General features: G+C 31.0%; 2 protein-coding genes and 1 long non-coding RNA gene across 3 annotated transcripts in view; 1 reads left to right on the forward strand and 2 right to left on the reverse strand.

Moving 5' to 3' along the window:
- Positions 1-187: 187 nt before the first annotated feature.
- LOC140757493 (cytochrome c oxidase subunit 6A1, mitochondrial) lies at positions 188-1,893 on the reverse strand. The gene is made up of 3 exons (XM_073093237.1): positions 1,704-1,893; positions 1,471-1,619; positions 188-348 (listed from the first exon to the last, which is right to left on the reverse strand). Exons 1-3 carry the CDS (start codon positions 1,795-1,797, stop codon positions 265-267), a joined length of 327 nt encoding a protein of 108 aa, XP_072949338.1. The 5' UTR covers positions 1,798-1,893; the 3' UTR covers positions 188-264.
- Positions 1,894-3,324: 1,431 nt separating this feature from the next.
- S6KL (ribosomal protein S6 kinase like) overlaps positions 3,325-16,319 on the reverse strand; it is a 76,819-nt gene continuing 63,824 nt past the window's right edge. The window contains exons 8-10 of the mRNA XM_073093238.1: positions 8,170-8,267; positions 7,423-7,621; positions 3,325-3,933 (exon numbers count right to left, since the gene is read on the reverse strand). Coding sequence (XP_072949339.1) covers positions 3,820-3,933; positions 7,423-7,621; positions 8,170-8,267 — 411 coding nt within the window. The 3' untranslated portion in view covers positions 3,325-3,819. The remainder of the gene's footprint in view (positions 3,934-7,422; positions 7,622-8,169; positions 8,268-16,319) is intronic.
- Positions 4,311-6,054, forward strand: LOC140757496 (uncharacterized). Its single transcript, XR_012103989.1, has 4 exons — positions 4,311-4,863; positions 5,190-5,361; positions 5,517-5,659; positions 5,951-6,054. It is a non-coding gene; the product is annotated as an uncharacterized LOC140757496 (long non-coding RNA).

Genomic DNA, 16,319 nt, shown 5'->3' on the forward strand with positions numbered 1-16,319 from the left:
ATACTACTCCTTTGCTTTATAAAGATGTCTTTGAAATATATTTATTGCTTTAGAATATAAAAATAAAATCACATAACCTCTTAGAAAGCCGTTATTTATTTGTGCTTCTATATCCTTTCTAATTGAAAACTGGTATTATTTATTCAGTAACAGTAGGTAGTAACTACCCACTTAAACAAAAGATAAGTTCGTAGTTTTTAATCACTTATAATAAACAAAATTTGTTTTCTAAATACAGCGCATTGAACTAAAATTAAGGCGATACTAGTGATCTTCGAAGCCTGTTGGCAGGGCGTTGACATGAGGGTTGTGGAAGAGCGATTTCTGTCCATCACCCCATGGGAAGCGCTGAAAAATAATAAATAAAATATTTATGAGAAACCTCCAATACATGCAATGTACAGAATATGCCAATTTGAAGTTGTTGGTTAGCATAAGTTTTATTCTTAAAGACATTGTAAAATTTATAATCATCTTTGAATTTCAACCACTGGACGAAAAACTCATAAATAACAATAAGGTGTACCAAGTCGTTTTAAAATTAAATGTGTAAATTATGGCAAAAAATTACAATTTTTAATTTACAAATTGTAATTTATAATATTTTTTGGCAACTTATTTCCTAAAGGGCAAAATTTTACTTATGTTCAGGGTGGCATGTTTCTGGTCCCGTTACTATACAGACATTTAATGTGTCAGACAAGGGCCATGAGACAGATGAGGCAGATGAGACATCAAGCTATACAATATGCAAGAAAATGTTTATATCTTCTGTAATAGACACGGACCATCAGCGGCATAATTATATTGTACGCTGTCTTCCTCTTTTACTACACCATTGCAACTACATAAATTGTACTACATCGACGACAAATTGGCAATAACTCGTAACTCAAAAAATGCTACTTTACATAAGGAGAAACGCTACTTTAAATAAGAAGAAACACTACTTTAAAAAGACAGAACGTATTGCCACATTTTAATATTTTGCTCAATTTTGAACCAAGGACCTGGTGTCTTCAGGACGCCCTGTGATACGTCATTTTAAGTCCGAATATGCAAAAATCGCTTTTTCGTAAAAAATTGAGATACAAGTTATTGCCAATTCGTTGTAGATATATGGCCCATGTCTTCCTTAACAGCTGAAAATATGGGTAAAAACTTTTAATAGGTAGCCCATATCCAATCTCTAAATTAATGAGTTATATGAATACCAAAAAAATAGTGAATATTTGGTAAGATTTAAGACATTAAAAAAATGGTATCTAAGATTACATTTGAGAGTCAGAACATCAGGATTTTAACATTCATAAAAAGTATCTATATCTTTTTATTGTTGACCGCTTGAATGTTGATACAATGAGGAAACATTTACATGGTTGATACTTGACCATGGTGCAATGCAGGTTATTAGTAAATAGACATAAAGTATTAATATTTATAACACTAGCATGTATTGCTATCCTTTACCTTGGTGCGGATACGCAGGTAGTCATAAGCGATGAACTCTGGGCGCTCGTGGCCCCCCTCCTGGTGAGCTAGGTACGCATTCAGCATACCCAAGCCCACTGCTGGGAACGCCACGAAGAACGACAGGTTCTTCCACAGCTTGTGGCCACCTGGACAGAGAAACTTTGTAGCAACACTATTGATAAGACAATCCAGGTTATGTAATTACATAATTGACATCTAAACAGACTAACCTCCGTGTCCTCCAGCGGTGGCAGAATGTGAAGACATAGCGCGCATTTGGTTCCTCAAGTATAAGGTGGCGGCCCGCTGCATGATTGAAGCCATTTTTCAGTAATGCGGAAAATTTGTACGAACAAATCCAATCCAATTTCTTGTCAAACTATTATCAACTCAATTTTGACAAACGTCACCGAAAATCAATATCGATATATGTCTATGCTTCATGGTTCTTCAACCATAGACACTTTGTTTTTAAATATTTCGTTTTCTTTAATAGTATTTTTTACTATTAAACTTATACTATTTTTCACTATTAAAATACTTATGTAAATTATAAGACATAATATTTATATCGTATGTGTTTTTTTATTCTATAAGATTACTGCGTGTTTTGATAGCCCATGAATAGGCTGCGTTATATAGTTAGAAAGCTAGCACAGATAAGGTAAATGTTTTTGGCGGGAATTTAAATTCTTTCAGTAGCTTCACAGTTACTATCTTCGGTTTTATTTCACTAATTTCATGTTTTATTTCACTAGTTTCTCAATATTTATTATTATAAAATCGTAAAAATAATGTTTAACCCATTAATTACGAAGCAAATAATACATGAAGTAGGTAAGTGCATAATATAAGTAATTAATACTTAAGTACGTAATCAGGCACTTGGTTTTTACTATAGAAAAAGCAGATATTAGTTTTAGTATTTCGGCGATTAGCAAACAATATTATACTTTTAATCCATTTGTTTATTATTTGGGGATTGAGACACTATGAGGAACATAGTTTACCCAGAGAGATGCTATTTATTTAAATTCTAACATTAATTTATTTTAGAGTGATATTATATTAGAGTGTGTGCTATTAGTGTGTAGTGTGTATTAGGAAGTATAAGTAAGCGCGTTAATTTAATAGGAATAAATATAGTCTTTGTTGTAATCAATTTATTTATTTAAATGTAATATCTACAATTAAATAATACAATGATCAATTATCATGTCATACAATAAAATTAATTTATTTATTTTTTAAGTATTACCTAATTACCTATTAATATTATAGTTATAATTATAGATGACCGTAATTTCAATTAAACAAAATATTATAATAATGGAATGTTACCAACATCACTGCCACATGTTATTTTGTTACAAGTAAAAAATATATATATTTTGCAGTATTTTTGTATAACAAACTATAAACAAAGGATTCGAATAACACTGAGAAGTCAAAATGGGTATCCAAGCCCAATATCAGATCACCATAATTAAGCATACTATAATAATCATATAACATTTGGAATACAAATAAGTCCGTTAAAATATTATACTAAATGCCATAGATTAGTAAAGATACTTCGCCGCCTTGAAATTGAATGAAGCCACAAACGGCTTATTAGTAAGTTCTTTTTTTGAATTCTTGACAAATAAAAACATTTTTAGAGAAAATTTACGAATAAATAACTAAAACTGCGTAATTTACATAATAAATTAATAATTATTTCAAATATTTTAGGGACATTTTAGCACGGAGAAGTCGCAAAACTTTTTTACGCAACTATTTCAATTCTCAAAACTGGGTACATTTTCTTGTTAGGAGTGAGTAATCTTTACTAATCTATGCTAAATGCATGATATTTTAAGCTAAGCTTTGTAAGCTGCGTAATTAAAACTAGTATTATCTAAATTAGTATTAGCCTATTATCGAGCCTATTGGTCGAAATTCGACCATAATCATAGTTGCCAAACTATAATAAAGCACATCGGTTGAAAAAACAAAGAAACAAAATAAACATGGCGACTACATTTTTTTGGTAATTTTACCCGTTAAAATGCTTGATGCTATTCATTCCGATTAACTTCATTGGTTATTACTTATTATTATAAGTTAAAACAATGGCACCTGAAACATTATCTTATTATTAAACAATAACGTTCAGCTTGGTTCAATAGAGATTGTAATGCAATACCGCCTTTATATTATAGTTTTCGCTACCAAATTATAGATAACGAATGAGAAACAAATAGAAATACTACCATTTTAGATTACAGCCTTTATTAGACCAAACTATAACTAAATAATCAGTTCTAGTTGCTAAAGAAAATACTAAAAAACAATTACGTAACATTATAATGGAAGAAATTCGTGATCGAATGATGCGAATTCTTGTTCATTTGCAGTAGGCAGATTAGGTTCTTTGTAGTCTGGAAAATGTCGTTCAAATATGGTTTTGGGTGACATCTGTGAAGAAAAAATAACAAGTTATTTATTGCCTAAGATAATTTTTAAATGTTTCACAATCCACACAGCTTAGAAAAAGTTGAAATAAAGCAGAATTATCTCGATTTTTTTAACAAAACACTGAGTGTGAGTAACATTACTCATTTTTCTTTGCACAATATGTGGATACGTACATACGTATCCACATATTGTGCAAAGAAAAATTGGCAATGGCAACGGATTCTTAGGGCCGTATTAATAGATGGATCTCAATATCAATCTTAAGTTCGTATCAACTGAGTCGCTCTTAAGTTGCGATCAGCGACTTGAGAGCGTCGCTAATTAATAAATGAGTATCAAGTGCGTATCATTTGATACCGTCTCAAGAGAAGCATCTCATTCGAAACAGTAGAACAGATTAAAAATATTTTTTAAAATGACAGCTATGAATGAATGAGAGTAGAACATTACAATCACGTCATGCAGCGTTTCGGTTCCGCTCCTTTGCTAATGCAATAAAATGTTTAATGTAGTGAAATATCTCATTAAATATATTTATAAAAATGACAAATCCTGTTTAAATCGTATACTAAATAAAAAGTAAATGATTTCACGTGCAATATTTTTCGGAAAAAAGTATTACGAGTTCGATTTCAGACACTGTTACTGTGAACAAAACGCGTCGCGTCATTAGTTTGTTTACTTTTATTCCATTGTTATTTGTTATGAGTTGGTTGTGAAGTGCGAATTATTTAGCTGTATTTACATTAGTTGGACTGTTTTATTATGGAAATGAATAAGAAACACATATTCAGGGAAGTGGAAACAACGTTTTCATATAATAGTGTAGTGGAGTGTATTAAAATTGACGGATATTATTCGCAACAGAAGAACTCTGCATGGTATAAAATTGCTAGTGAATATAATGCCAGCTCCCACATACCCCGTCAAGTAAGTACTCATCTATTTTTCATGTTTATCAATAACCTTAAACCAAATAATAAAAATTCTTTATTTCATGAAGCATCAGTACAATTGCAATCTTCTCAGAGTAGTCTTTATAATAATCGTTTATTTTAATTCAGTATCGTCAGCTGCCTAAATTGGGTAAAAAACCTGTAGTATAGGTTAACTTTCTTACAGAGCTGCTATACTCTCTTATATTATTAATTTAGAATGAACAGAAACTTACAATACAAATACTACAGAAACAACATATACAAATGACTTGTATTTGATAAAAATGGCATGATTTTATATTTATGATAATGTTGTAGGATACGAGTAAACAACTATTGCGGTTGTGGATGACCTAAAGCAACAACAATGTGAAAACATTGTCAAATGGAGGCGGCCCTTCTACCAGTGACGCAGAAATGAATCCAGATGTATCGTAGCTGACTCCAGGGCTCCTTGTTAGTGCTGATGATGATTCCGACACTGTATCAGGTATGTATTTAAAATGTTTTAAAAGTTACTCTACATATCTAACTATTTGAAGTACTGCATCTACATATCTACATATCTTAGCTATGCGTTAGTTAATGTTATACAATAATTAGTAATATTTCTGACTGCATTACTAATATTATTTTTTAATTTAGAAATGACTGTTATGCCGCGCCTAATGATACACAAGAAAAGGAGAAAGTTATAATCAAGCCTAGCACTCCACCCTGTTCACTTTCTTTGCATCCGCCTGCTGCCTCAATGTTAGAAAAAAAAGAAAAGCTTTTGATTTTATTAGGTATTAGCTGTAATTTACTTATAACATTATTATTATTTTCAATAAAAACAGAGAAGATTCAATAGGTATATATTTTAAAACCTATATTTGGTATTATAATTTAGAGTTACATTTTAAGTAATAATAAATCTCCTATTTAATATAAAAGATTATATTATAAGGAATTTCATTTTATTTTTTTTAGAACTATATTATGAATTAAAGCTACATTTGGAATAATAGAATTTAATAAGTTTCCTATTTTATATAATTAGGTTATATTATAAAGCATTTCTGGTTTTTCTCTTTCAGGTAAAGCTGAGTAATTTAAAATTTAAATCTACTTTGAAAAGGAACTATTTTTTATAATTGTAATACTAGAAACAGTTTTGTGTAATATATTGTTTATAAAATTATATTTGTATTATTTTTGACACATACCAGCCTTACCTTACACATTTAGTTAAACTTTGTATGTATTGAATAATAAGATATACAAAAAAATACATTACAGAAGTATACTCTAAGAGTTTAAATATATTTTGAAGGTGGTAGAACCCTTTGTGGTTCGACTCAGGCGGCACCACCGCCACCCCTATGTCTACCTAATAACAGCGGTGTTAGGCGCTGTGTTCCTGTTTGAAGGGTGTGGTAAGGGAGACAGACTTTTTCGAGGCGTTCCAGCTTAGTTCTCAGGGGTAGCGGCGCATCTGTGCCCGACCGCAGGTAGGAATATTTAAACCTATCTGGGGTTGATTACAGATGTCCATGGGCGGCAGTAGCCACTTACCATCAGGTGGACTGCATGCTCGTCTGCTACTCTTATATTATAAAAAAAATATATTAATTACAATTGCAATCTTAATTAAATCAACCAATCCTGGATAAAACGTGAGAAAGAATAAAAAATGAAATAATTTCATTACAATTAATTAAAAAAAATCCATTCAATTAAAAAAATACAACATAAAAATTTAAATCCTAATAGCTAAATTATGAAGTTGAATCAAGATATAAATTAATATAAAAATTAGTGATACTGTGAAAGAGAAGTGTAAATAGAATCTATACCTTTTTTGAAATTTATTTATAGGCATTTAAAAAGGATTTTGAGCGTCCCTTAAATAAATTTTCGGTAACCGAGAACTAAAGCTATCATCAATATTATCGTAATCATTCATAATAATCGTAATAATCGACTTCGTCGAAAATATTTTCGAAATCCATTTCGCGGCTATACGTAAATGTCGTCTCAAGTCAAGGTCCGACTACACTCAGCTAATACCATCTCAGAACGCATCTCAAGAGGCTACTTGAGAGTGAGTTTGATTTATTAATTAGCGAATGCGATGACAGATCTCAAGTGAGAGCGCGTTTAATGTTAGACACTTAAGTTTTGTTTATTAATACGATAACGAACTTAAGATCGCACTTGAGTTAGATCTCAAACTTGAGATCGGTTTATTAATACGGCCCTTAAAGTACTTAGAAGTTGCTTACAGATGTAATAGCCACCAATTAACATTAGGTAAACTATATTCCAGCTTTTTATTTAAAATTACGAAAATAAATAACATTTTTTCCTTCTCAGTGAGATCTTTTTGATAGCATCGAGTTATTTTAATCTTGAATCGTTTATTGATGTGTTTATTTCTTTTTACTTCTATTCGCATCCATAAGTAAGTGGTTCTAGTTTTTTATTAATTATGTTATGTTACTTTGCGTTGTATTATGTGTTATGTGTTTATTAAGAGTATGAACCTATAGGGAGCATAGTAAATTACCTTCTTAGCTTTGACATGTTCGAAGTTAAACCCCATATAAAACGCGGTCTGTTGTAGCTGCCGAATATTCTTCATTCGCACTTTAGGATCTGTATCCAATAAGCGGTTTAGCAAGGAACGGGCCGCATTCGACAATTCACTCGCACATTCTGGTAAAGTGCCAGGTCTAGGCTGGCCACTGCGTGCTCCACCATGCTCACTGAAAAATGAAGAATTAGTTCAGGAGTGGCGATATAAAAGATTCTTCTCTTAATTTTATTTACATTTTTCCCTTCGCGAATATTTATTGAACGAATTATTTAAATAATAATTTGCGTAGATTATTAATAAAATTCATCTTCGTTGCACTTCAATAACGGAAACCAATGGGGTTTTTAATAAAAATGTTTAATAAAGTTAATTGTCTTAGAAGGATTTCTAGGCACCGACCTAATTAGAACTAAAAGGAAAATATTTGAGATAACATATTAAAAACACCATTTATTTCTAATAACACATAAATACTTAGATTAAATTCATATAAATAACTAGGTACATAAATAGAAATACTTTTCAATGCCACGTACGGCATTTTGCATATATGAAATATAGTAGTGTTTATAATATGCAAACCATGGTTTATATATAAATAATTGCTTTTCTAGAAGTAAACCTTAATCAACAATGAGTGGGACAAATCACTTTTTACAGGCGGTGTAGGCATATCGATGTCTTGGATATTGGTAAGTAATTGAAATGCATATTTACTTGTCAGTCGCAAGATGTTCTTTTGTAGCGGATGAGTTATTATCTTCGTTGTATTTTAGCTCGTTTATTGCTGTTGCTCCTATAGCAGGCGCTGGAAACTGAAATTAAACCAATACAAATTATACATGCATATATATTTTCATGTATTGTTTAAAATATATTATCAATTAACTTCATAGTAACATCAAACCTCAGTTAAAATGTACCGGGAGATATACTGTGTTATGAACCTTCTCTTAATTTATTCCATTTGAAATAAATATACCAAAATGTGTCTTTCCGAGAACTATTGGTTTTCGTGCCTTAAATATAACGTGCCTAAAATATAGTATAGATAGGTATTGATAACCGAACAAGATTCCAAAAATATCAGAAGGTATGTTATCAGTTCTTTGTTCTATAGGCTTTAACGAGCATTTCCGTTCTTCGGAGGACATTAAACCTTATCGGTGGCTAAGGGCAGTTTGTAGTGGTTGTATAAATATTTTTTTCATAATTTGTATTTTACATAATGTATATTGAGCAATATATCTTATACATACACAAACATGTCATAATTACATATGCCATAATTATGTAAACTGCGCATTATAATTATAATACCTATTTAAATGCACAGAAAATGTTATAAATCAAAAAAGGTTAATAAGTCGGTCACAGTTTATTCACACGCAATTATCCAATAAGAGAATCAGATATTTCGTAATTTGCAGAAGGAAATTTAAAGTAGCATCATCAATTCAGTACTTAAATAATGGGCTAGATATAAATCCTTGATAATGTGGCACCCTAAGGTACGACACCGCTACATCAGACATATATTATGTGCAGTTATATACGATGTAATAAGATTCACAACATTGGCCATCCGCGCACGAAATAAAATAAACATAAGCACCCAACTTAATCACCTGCACACACGCATACGGGCGATTTAATTTACACTCATACAGGCTTGTACAGTCGCAGTACACATACTAATGTGTGAAGCACCCTTAATGCATTTTAAATGCACATGTGGCGGTACGAACGCGCTGTTTAAAAACGCTCAGTATATAACCAACATGGCACATCAAATAAAGTATAGACTCAATATATATGCGATATCATCGTAATTTCTTAGAGAGATTTCTTACTCCTGTCGTTTATCTGATACGTTTAAAACGCCGGGTTGGTTTTGCGTCATGCATGCATGTCATACAGGACAAGACTCCGCAACCCGTCTGCCAGCTTTGGCCGAGCGGAGAAAAAAGTCCAACTTTACTCGTCAGGCTAAAAATAGGGAGCCTGCCCCTTAATTGCACACTTGGAATTTACAGCACGTTTTAACGATTGTGAGTTCATCGAGATAAATGCACCTTAACGCGAGGGCGGGGTAATGGTTCGCAAAGATTGTGATGGTAGTTAGTTTAACACATTAAAATAAACCCGTAAATATGTACAAAAAGAGGTGAAACCATCTCACGTACGCCGCTCATCTATCCATAGTGAATTTAAAGCAAAAACATTTGAATCTAGCACGATTCTGTCTGGGACGCCGGTTAGTACAAGTATATATAGTTTAGATAATACTTTAATGAATGGAAGCTTTTTTGTTTGCGGTCATTTTATGCAAACAATCGGAAATGTGATGTGAAATTTTTCTACCTCATTATATTTTTTGTCCCAGAACAATAAAATCTGCAATTTATACGTTTTTGCCGCCTACTTAGGTACACACTGGATGTACTTCAATGGCAGTTTGGCTTACAAGTGGGCACTTAGCTCACAGCCGCTGTCACGGTAAGTACAGATAAATTAAGAACAAGGAACCGTTAGAATTAGCGCTCTGACTACTAATCAATTCTTATCTTTATCAAAGTGACCAATGCTACAATGAATGTTTACATTTTGAACTGGTCACGATTCGGCCGCATTTGTGAATAAGAAGTGAGCTTAGGTTATAAGTATTCCATTACTTTTGCTACCTGCTGCCAAGAGAATGGTGTATGTCATGGTGTATTCAAACCCGGCATGCATTTAAAATATTGTGGTTTATTATTGTATTGTTTTATAATACCAATGAAGTAGAACTTTCCAATGGCAATAAGAATTATTAGAGCATTAATATTTTATGTGCTTAATGCTTCTGATTCCGCTAGCGATTATACTTTGGTGCCTCCACCCGGTACTACCAAGGTAAAAGTTACAATGTGTATTATCTTTTCGTGAAAATCTCAACAAAGGCAGTTCCAAGATAGATACCCTTACAATAAAGTGCAAATGTCTAGTACGCAGCAACGTGGTAGGAGATACGGGTAGGTGAAGCTGGGAGCCGCAGCATGTAGATGAAACAATTGTCCTAACATATAATAAACATTGTAAATAACATATACAAAATATACAAAAATAACAAAAATTGTAGTCAATTTCACTATAAATTATTATTTTATGCCGTTTTTAATGTTGAAGGAATTACTTGAATTACAATGTTATGAACCGATAATATGAATATGAGTCTAAAATAGAGTCGTTATTTCAAAGATCTTAAAATTTTGTCAGTGAATGATTTATTTATGAATGTAACTTTTTAACAAATTTCGACATATTTAATCTTCAATTTTATATAATCATATACTAATTATAATGACATCAATAACCAGACGAAATCGCGGAATTTGATACTAGACACAACACAAAGTGGAGATTACATTTCCTACACATCATTTAATACTTTATGTTAAGCATTAGTATTATTAGTATAATATGTGAAGATTTCCTATTTAAGGTTGTCGGTAGTATAAACCTATGCGTAAACAAATTACCGGATCTTATCATATTTTAAATAGACAGGACGAAGGTTGGCATAGTTTTACCTCATTGCATTCGTCTTCAAGGCAATGTTAGTAAAAAGGCAACAAAATAATTAAATTCACAATACAACATAATCTTGTCCGTAAAATTTAAAGGTCAATTATTTAATTAACGTGTATTATTTTTTAGGAATACATAATCCCAAAAAAATGTGAGACGTGCCATAAGAGGGTTTTTTTTAAAACATAGGATGAATTTATACTAACATAGTAAAACTTATAAAAGTAGGTATCATGGGTAGATTAGGAAACTTTATTTTATCTTTTATTCACTCATTACTTTCAGCATAATCGTAAATTTCAATAATTAACGGAAATAAAATAAGTTATACACATTACATACATTGCTTGGTACACAAGATACTCATTTTACGGTAGATAAACATGTTTGAAGAAGGAAATAGTCTGTGCTTTTAGTAAATAAATGACAGTTCAGCTTGAAGATTACTGTGAGCCAATTTACGACTAATAATTCATACTATGAAGGCAACTGTTATGTTGTTTATGTTTATTGTTTAGAAACTAACGAAGTCTGTCCATAATCGTTCACCTTACTAACCTAACGGAAATATAACGGAATTCCAAATGGCAGGATGTTTAAGTAAAGATCTAAACCTATATAACCTTGTAAGATTAATTTTGTAACAGCATTTTTTCTTAGGATTGTAGAGATATTTTCATTTTAGATTGAAACAATATCGAATTTAACTAATATATATTAAAGCTAAACCTTAAAATAACAATACAACACAAACTTTTATGCATAGTCAGAAGCTTAACATAAGCACTAGACTCTTAATTTTATTTTTGTTTTTCCTTAAATTTTTCTAGCAATACCTAAAATTTGTACCTAATTTTATTTCATAACTGTATATAAGTAAAATATATTTTAAACGTTCAGTCCTTCACATACTTTGAATAATCAGAGAACATATCTAATAGTACCATTAAACAATAAAACTTTTGCATTAACTTTAATGGGGTCGCTTGTTGTTACCATTACGCATACATAACAAGTAAAAAAACAGTTTTATGAGTCTTAATTATGCACGTTTGTCTTATCTCAGGTCCGTTGGCAAAGTTATCTTTTATCGGCTAACATAACCGCATATGCACGAGTTATGGGAGAATTGCCGATATCAGTTTTAATAGCCCAGTTTCTACGTAGTACTTATGTGAACTAGCGTAATTAAGTAAGTATCTCCGCAGCATCCTTTCTGGACTTTATCGTGATATGGTGGCACCGTATGTTGTCTGTATGAAAATGTTATTTCTATGAGCCACTATAAATATCATGATAAATTTATGTAAATTCTGAATATTTCACGTTTTATTACTTATGCGTTTCACTGCATATTAGAGTGCGTCTAATGATACGATGCGTCTAATGACATGATAGATGTACAGTATTATTTTAGTAGAATATATATTATTTGATGTTTATTAATAAAATATTATTAAGACTAAAATAGTATTTATCGCTTTTAACCACAGGTAAAACCCGGTAAAATATTTTTGCAGAAAATATTACTTGACTTGCTGATGCTATATTTCTAATGGATACGCTTTTACATCAACAACTTAAAATAGTGCTTGTGACTAAAATACAAGCTATGTAACTTGAATTTATCTGGTATTTTATATGAAATATACCTTGAATCTTCAAAATACCATGATACATAGTGGGTACAATATTTTTCTCAGCGACAACAAAAAATCTAATTAACCGTGTAGCAACTTCAACGGCAGTTAATTACATTCCTATTTAACGTGTGGTTGCGTGTCTGATTGTGTGACAATCACTTTTATAGATATTTCGTGTACGTCCGTCTCATCTCCCGACCTTGACTGGTGATCGATGACCGCACAGACATTTGTATTAATTGTGTAAGTAGCTGCTATGGACGCAAATCAAAATTTAATTAATAAGACAAATAGGGGAATTAGGTTTACTTTACGATTGAGATTTATTAGAGTTTACGTGAAAATAAAATCTGTATTAACCTTGAAATTACCTAAGCCTTTAAATTATTTTGGACTAAATATGTTAAGCGAAACTTATTTTACAGTTGCGCAAACATTACAAAATGAACAGAATCTAACTAGGTAGGTTAAATTACAAAATATTTACACCACTCGAGTTAAGTTTATTTAGTACTTATAAGTTGCATTACTGTTAACAGTTAACAAATAGCTATAAATCACATGGTCACGTCTTAGGACAACACATTTCATTATAAATATCTAGAATTTCATTTCCTATACAAGAAAAAATGTTTGATAAAATTTTAGTACAAAGACCAGAACATTGTACCTATAAAAATAAAATTTTGTTTGTATTTGATTTATAGATTGAGAAGTGACATAAATGATGCATATTAGTATATTAAATGATGATTTATTGTATGTGATTTATGAAAACTGTATTTAGCTTGTTCTCCAAAACGAAAAATCTTTAGAAAACGGTAGTTTATTGACGTTCTAAAATAATCAATTCCCTTATCAAAGTTATTAAGAATATTTTAATTTTATATTCTTATATTCATCACATTAAGAATGTCGTATAAGACTAGGACAGGTTCGTATCCGTTCAACCAGAACTGAGAACAAGTAGTCTGCATGTGTGCACACCTTTCCATGAACATCCCGAAAAGTCAATGACACATAGAGATTCTATGCACACACAATAAAGACTGGTTCTGGTTTTAGAGCGATTAATTTATCAGTTATGGCCGTAATCTTGCACCTGTGAATGTAGACGTAAAAGGGTCGAAATCTTCAAATGAATAACGGTTTCTCTTTGAAAATAATGAATTTGTTGTTATAGGCGGGTACTCAGTTGGCAGTTTGATTTTCTTTATTCAGTGATGTTATTGTGTATTCCATATTAAATCCCACGTGTGAACAGAATTATTTAAAAGGTACCTTTTAAATATATATAAGTAACATTTAAATATTTATAATAATATTTATAGATGTTTTTTTAAAGTTACCAATTGAAATATAGCCAAAACTATTTGTTTACTGTAACTTTCTTTTTCGCAAGGGTTTTCAATAATAAGATTAGATTAGTTAATATTAGATCTAGAGATTAGTTATTAATTAGATGTAGAATCTTCAATTATGTGTATCCAAAATTCCTTAATCACCACAATAAACTAACATAGTAACTAATTATGGGTAGGTACTGTTTTTACAGAACACATCCTCTTTAGTTTTAATCCAATATAAAAAAATGCCATAATGTTTTCGTACTTACAACTATTATAACTTTTCCACTATGAATAAGATGGAAAATTTGCTACCAACGTTTGATTTACGTGTATGTCATTTACATTGACTATAAGTAATGTTGATGAGTAACCTAATATACATAATTAAATTGTTTTACATCGTTATGTTAAAGTAAATACTTATTGACTGGAATAATTACTAATTATCTTTGAATATACATCTTTATCTAAAGATCGGTTGTATATAATACAATGAGTATATTTGTTGACAGCATCGTTAAGCAATTACTTTTGTAATTATTTCTCTTATAATATTAGTATTTATTCATTTATAATATTCATTAATAAACATACTTGAGAATAAGTATTTTATAACAACTTGTAAATACTAACAGTAATAAATATTATTAACATATTTTTACGTGTCACACGTTAAAATATTTTAACCAAATATTTTGTTCTGGCTCATTTACCTAGTATCCTGCGTAATTCCTTACGTATCTACGTTTAGGTACTAAGAGAACCACTACTTTGAATTTCAAATTGATTGCACAGGATATCTTACGAAGTGCAGGGGAGGTAATGATGTCCAAAAATAATTAAAAAAAAAATGTTATTATATATTATGTTAAATGGGTAAATTTGGCATAAACAACTTTGTAGGAAAATGTACCTATACCTACTTACCTATGCTGCAACAAGTTTACCGAGGTCAGCGGTCAATGGCCTTGACATTGTATGATTTGTATAATATATGATAATTATATTCTTTCATTTTTATACATTCCAAGATTGGAATTCGTTTTTATTTACTCGTGATTATTTATTGTGTGCGTGGCGAATACGGTTCCGAAACCATACGTACTTCCGTAGTTGGGGCGAACATTTTATCGGCAACAAAAACAGTAATTTGTATTTCATATTTTTTCTTTAACACCAAACAATATATTTTTAGTTCTACGGTATTTTTTACGTCCGCCATAGTAGAATTTTGGAATCATTTAATATTTTTTAAATAATTTGGCAGGAGAGTCAAATCACGTCATTTTGTACTCGTATTTTGTACTTTTGAGTTATATCTACTTAATTAAGTTAATTAATTAAGTATATCAGTGATAATATAAAATTTGGAGCAAAACTATTTCGCAGCTAATAGTAGGTAAGTACTGACGGAAAAAATAACTATAAAAAGGGGAAAGAAGTGTCGTAATATTTTTATCCTTAATGTTACAGTATGGATTTCCGCGAATGAATGCCTACATTTATGTTTATATAAAATTGATAATGACAGTTATTACAAGACTCGTACATCATCATTCAGCTCATTAAAGTACCATGGATGGGTTTAGGTTGACTTTTAGAGCGATAAGTGTTACGGCTATTACATATTTTCAGTATTTTACACTGGTGATTCACACCAGTCTGCTAAATTTTATATTTAGATTTTTTATCTCGTTTTAACTTGAATTATTTTAAATATACCTACAGGTATATATCTATCTATGTACCTAATACCTTTTTATCTGAAAAGCTCACCAAGCACCCCAAAAAGTAAACATACTATTTACATAACTCTGTTTTGAACCAAGAGAAAAATAAAAACAAATTAAAAGACTAAATTTGTAAGAAATATTTAGTTTTAACGACGCGGAAATGACCTTCCCGTTATTACGAATTGTTAAGTCACAGAACGATTAGTCATAATGAGTGAGGAGCAGACGGCTCCTACTTATTTCTGTTTATTTATAAACCATATGTACTTTGTGGTAAAACTGGTGTGTCGGCCCTCGTCGTGCACTGGGGACAAGTTCCTAGAAATACCAAGACTTTGGTAGGACAGGTCATTTCTATTTTTCGCCCTAAGAAACGATTTTATAAGATCATTAAATTTTTAGGATCCTTCTAATAACAGGCTTATTTCGATGATTACTGACACAATTATCTACCGATGTCATTACTGATCTATGACCTATGTATAAAGTTATAGACTACGTAAAGAGAATAAGATATCCCATGACTGAATGTGGTAGAACCCTTTGTGGTTTGACTTGTGGTGCGGCGGCAC

The sequence above is a fragment of the Epargyreus clarus genome, unplaced genomic scaffold, assembly GCF_041222505.1.
Source record: "Epargyreus clarus isolate Ecla_fem2 unplaced genomic scaffold, WU_Ecla_fem_2.2 ptg000004l, whole genome shotgun sequence".
Lineage (NCBI taxonomy): Eukaryota > Metazoa > Arthropoda > Insecta > Lepidoptera > Hesperiidae > Epargyreus > Epargyreus clarus.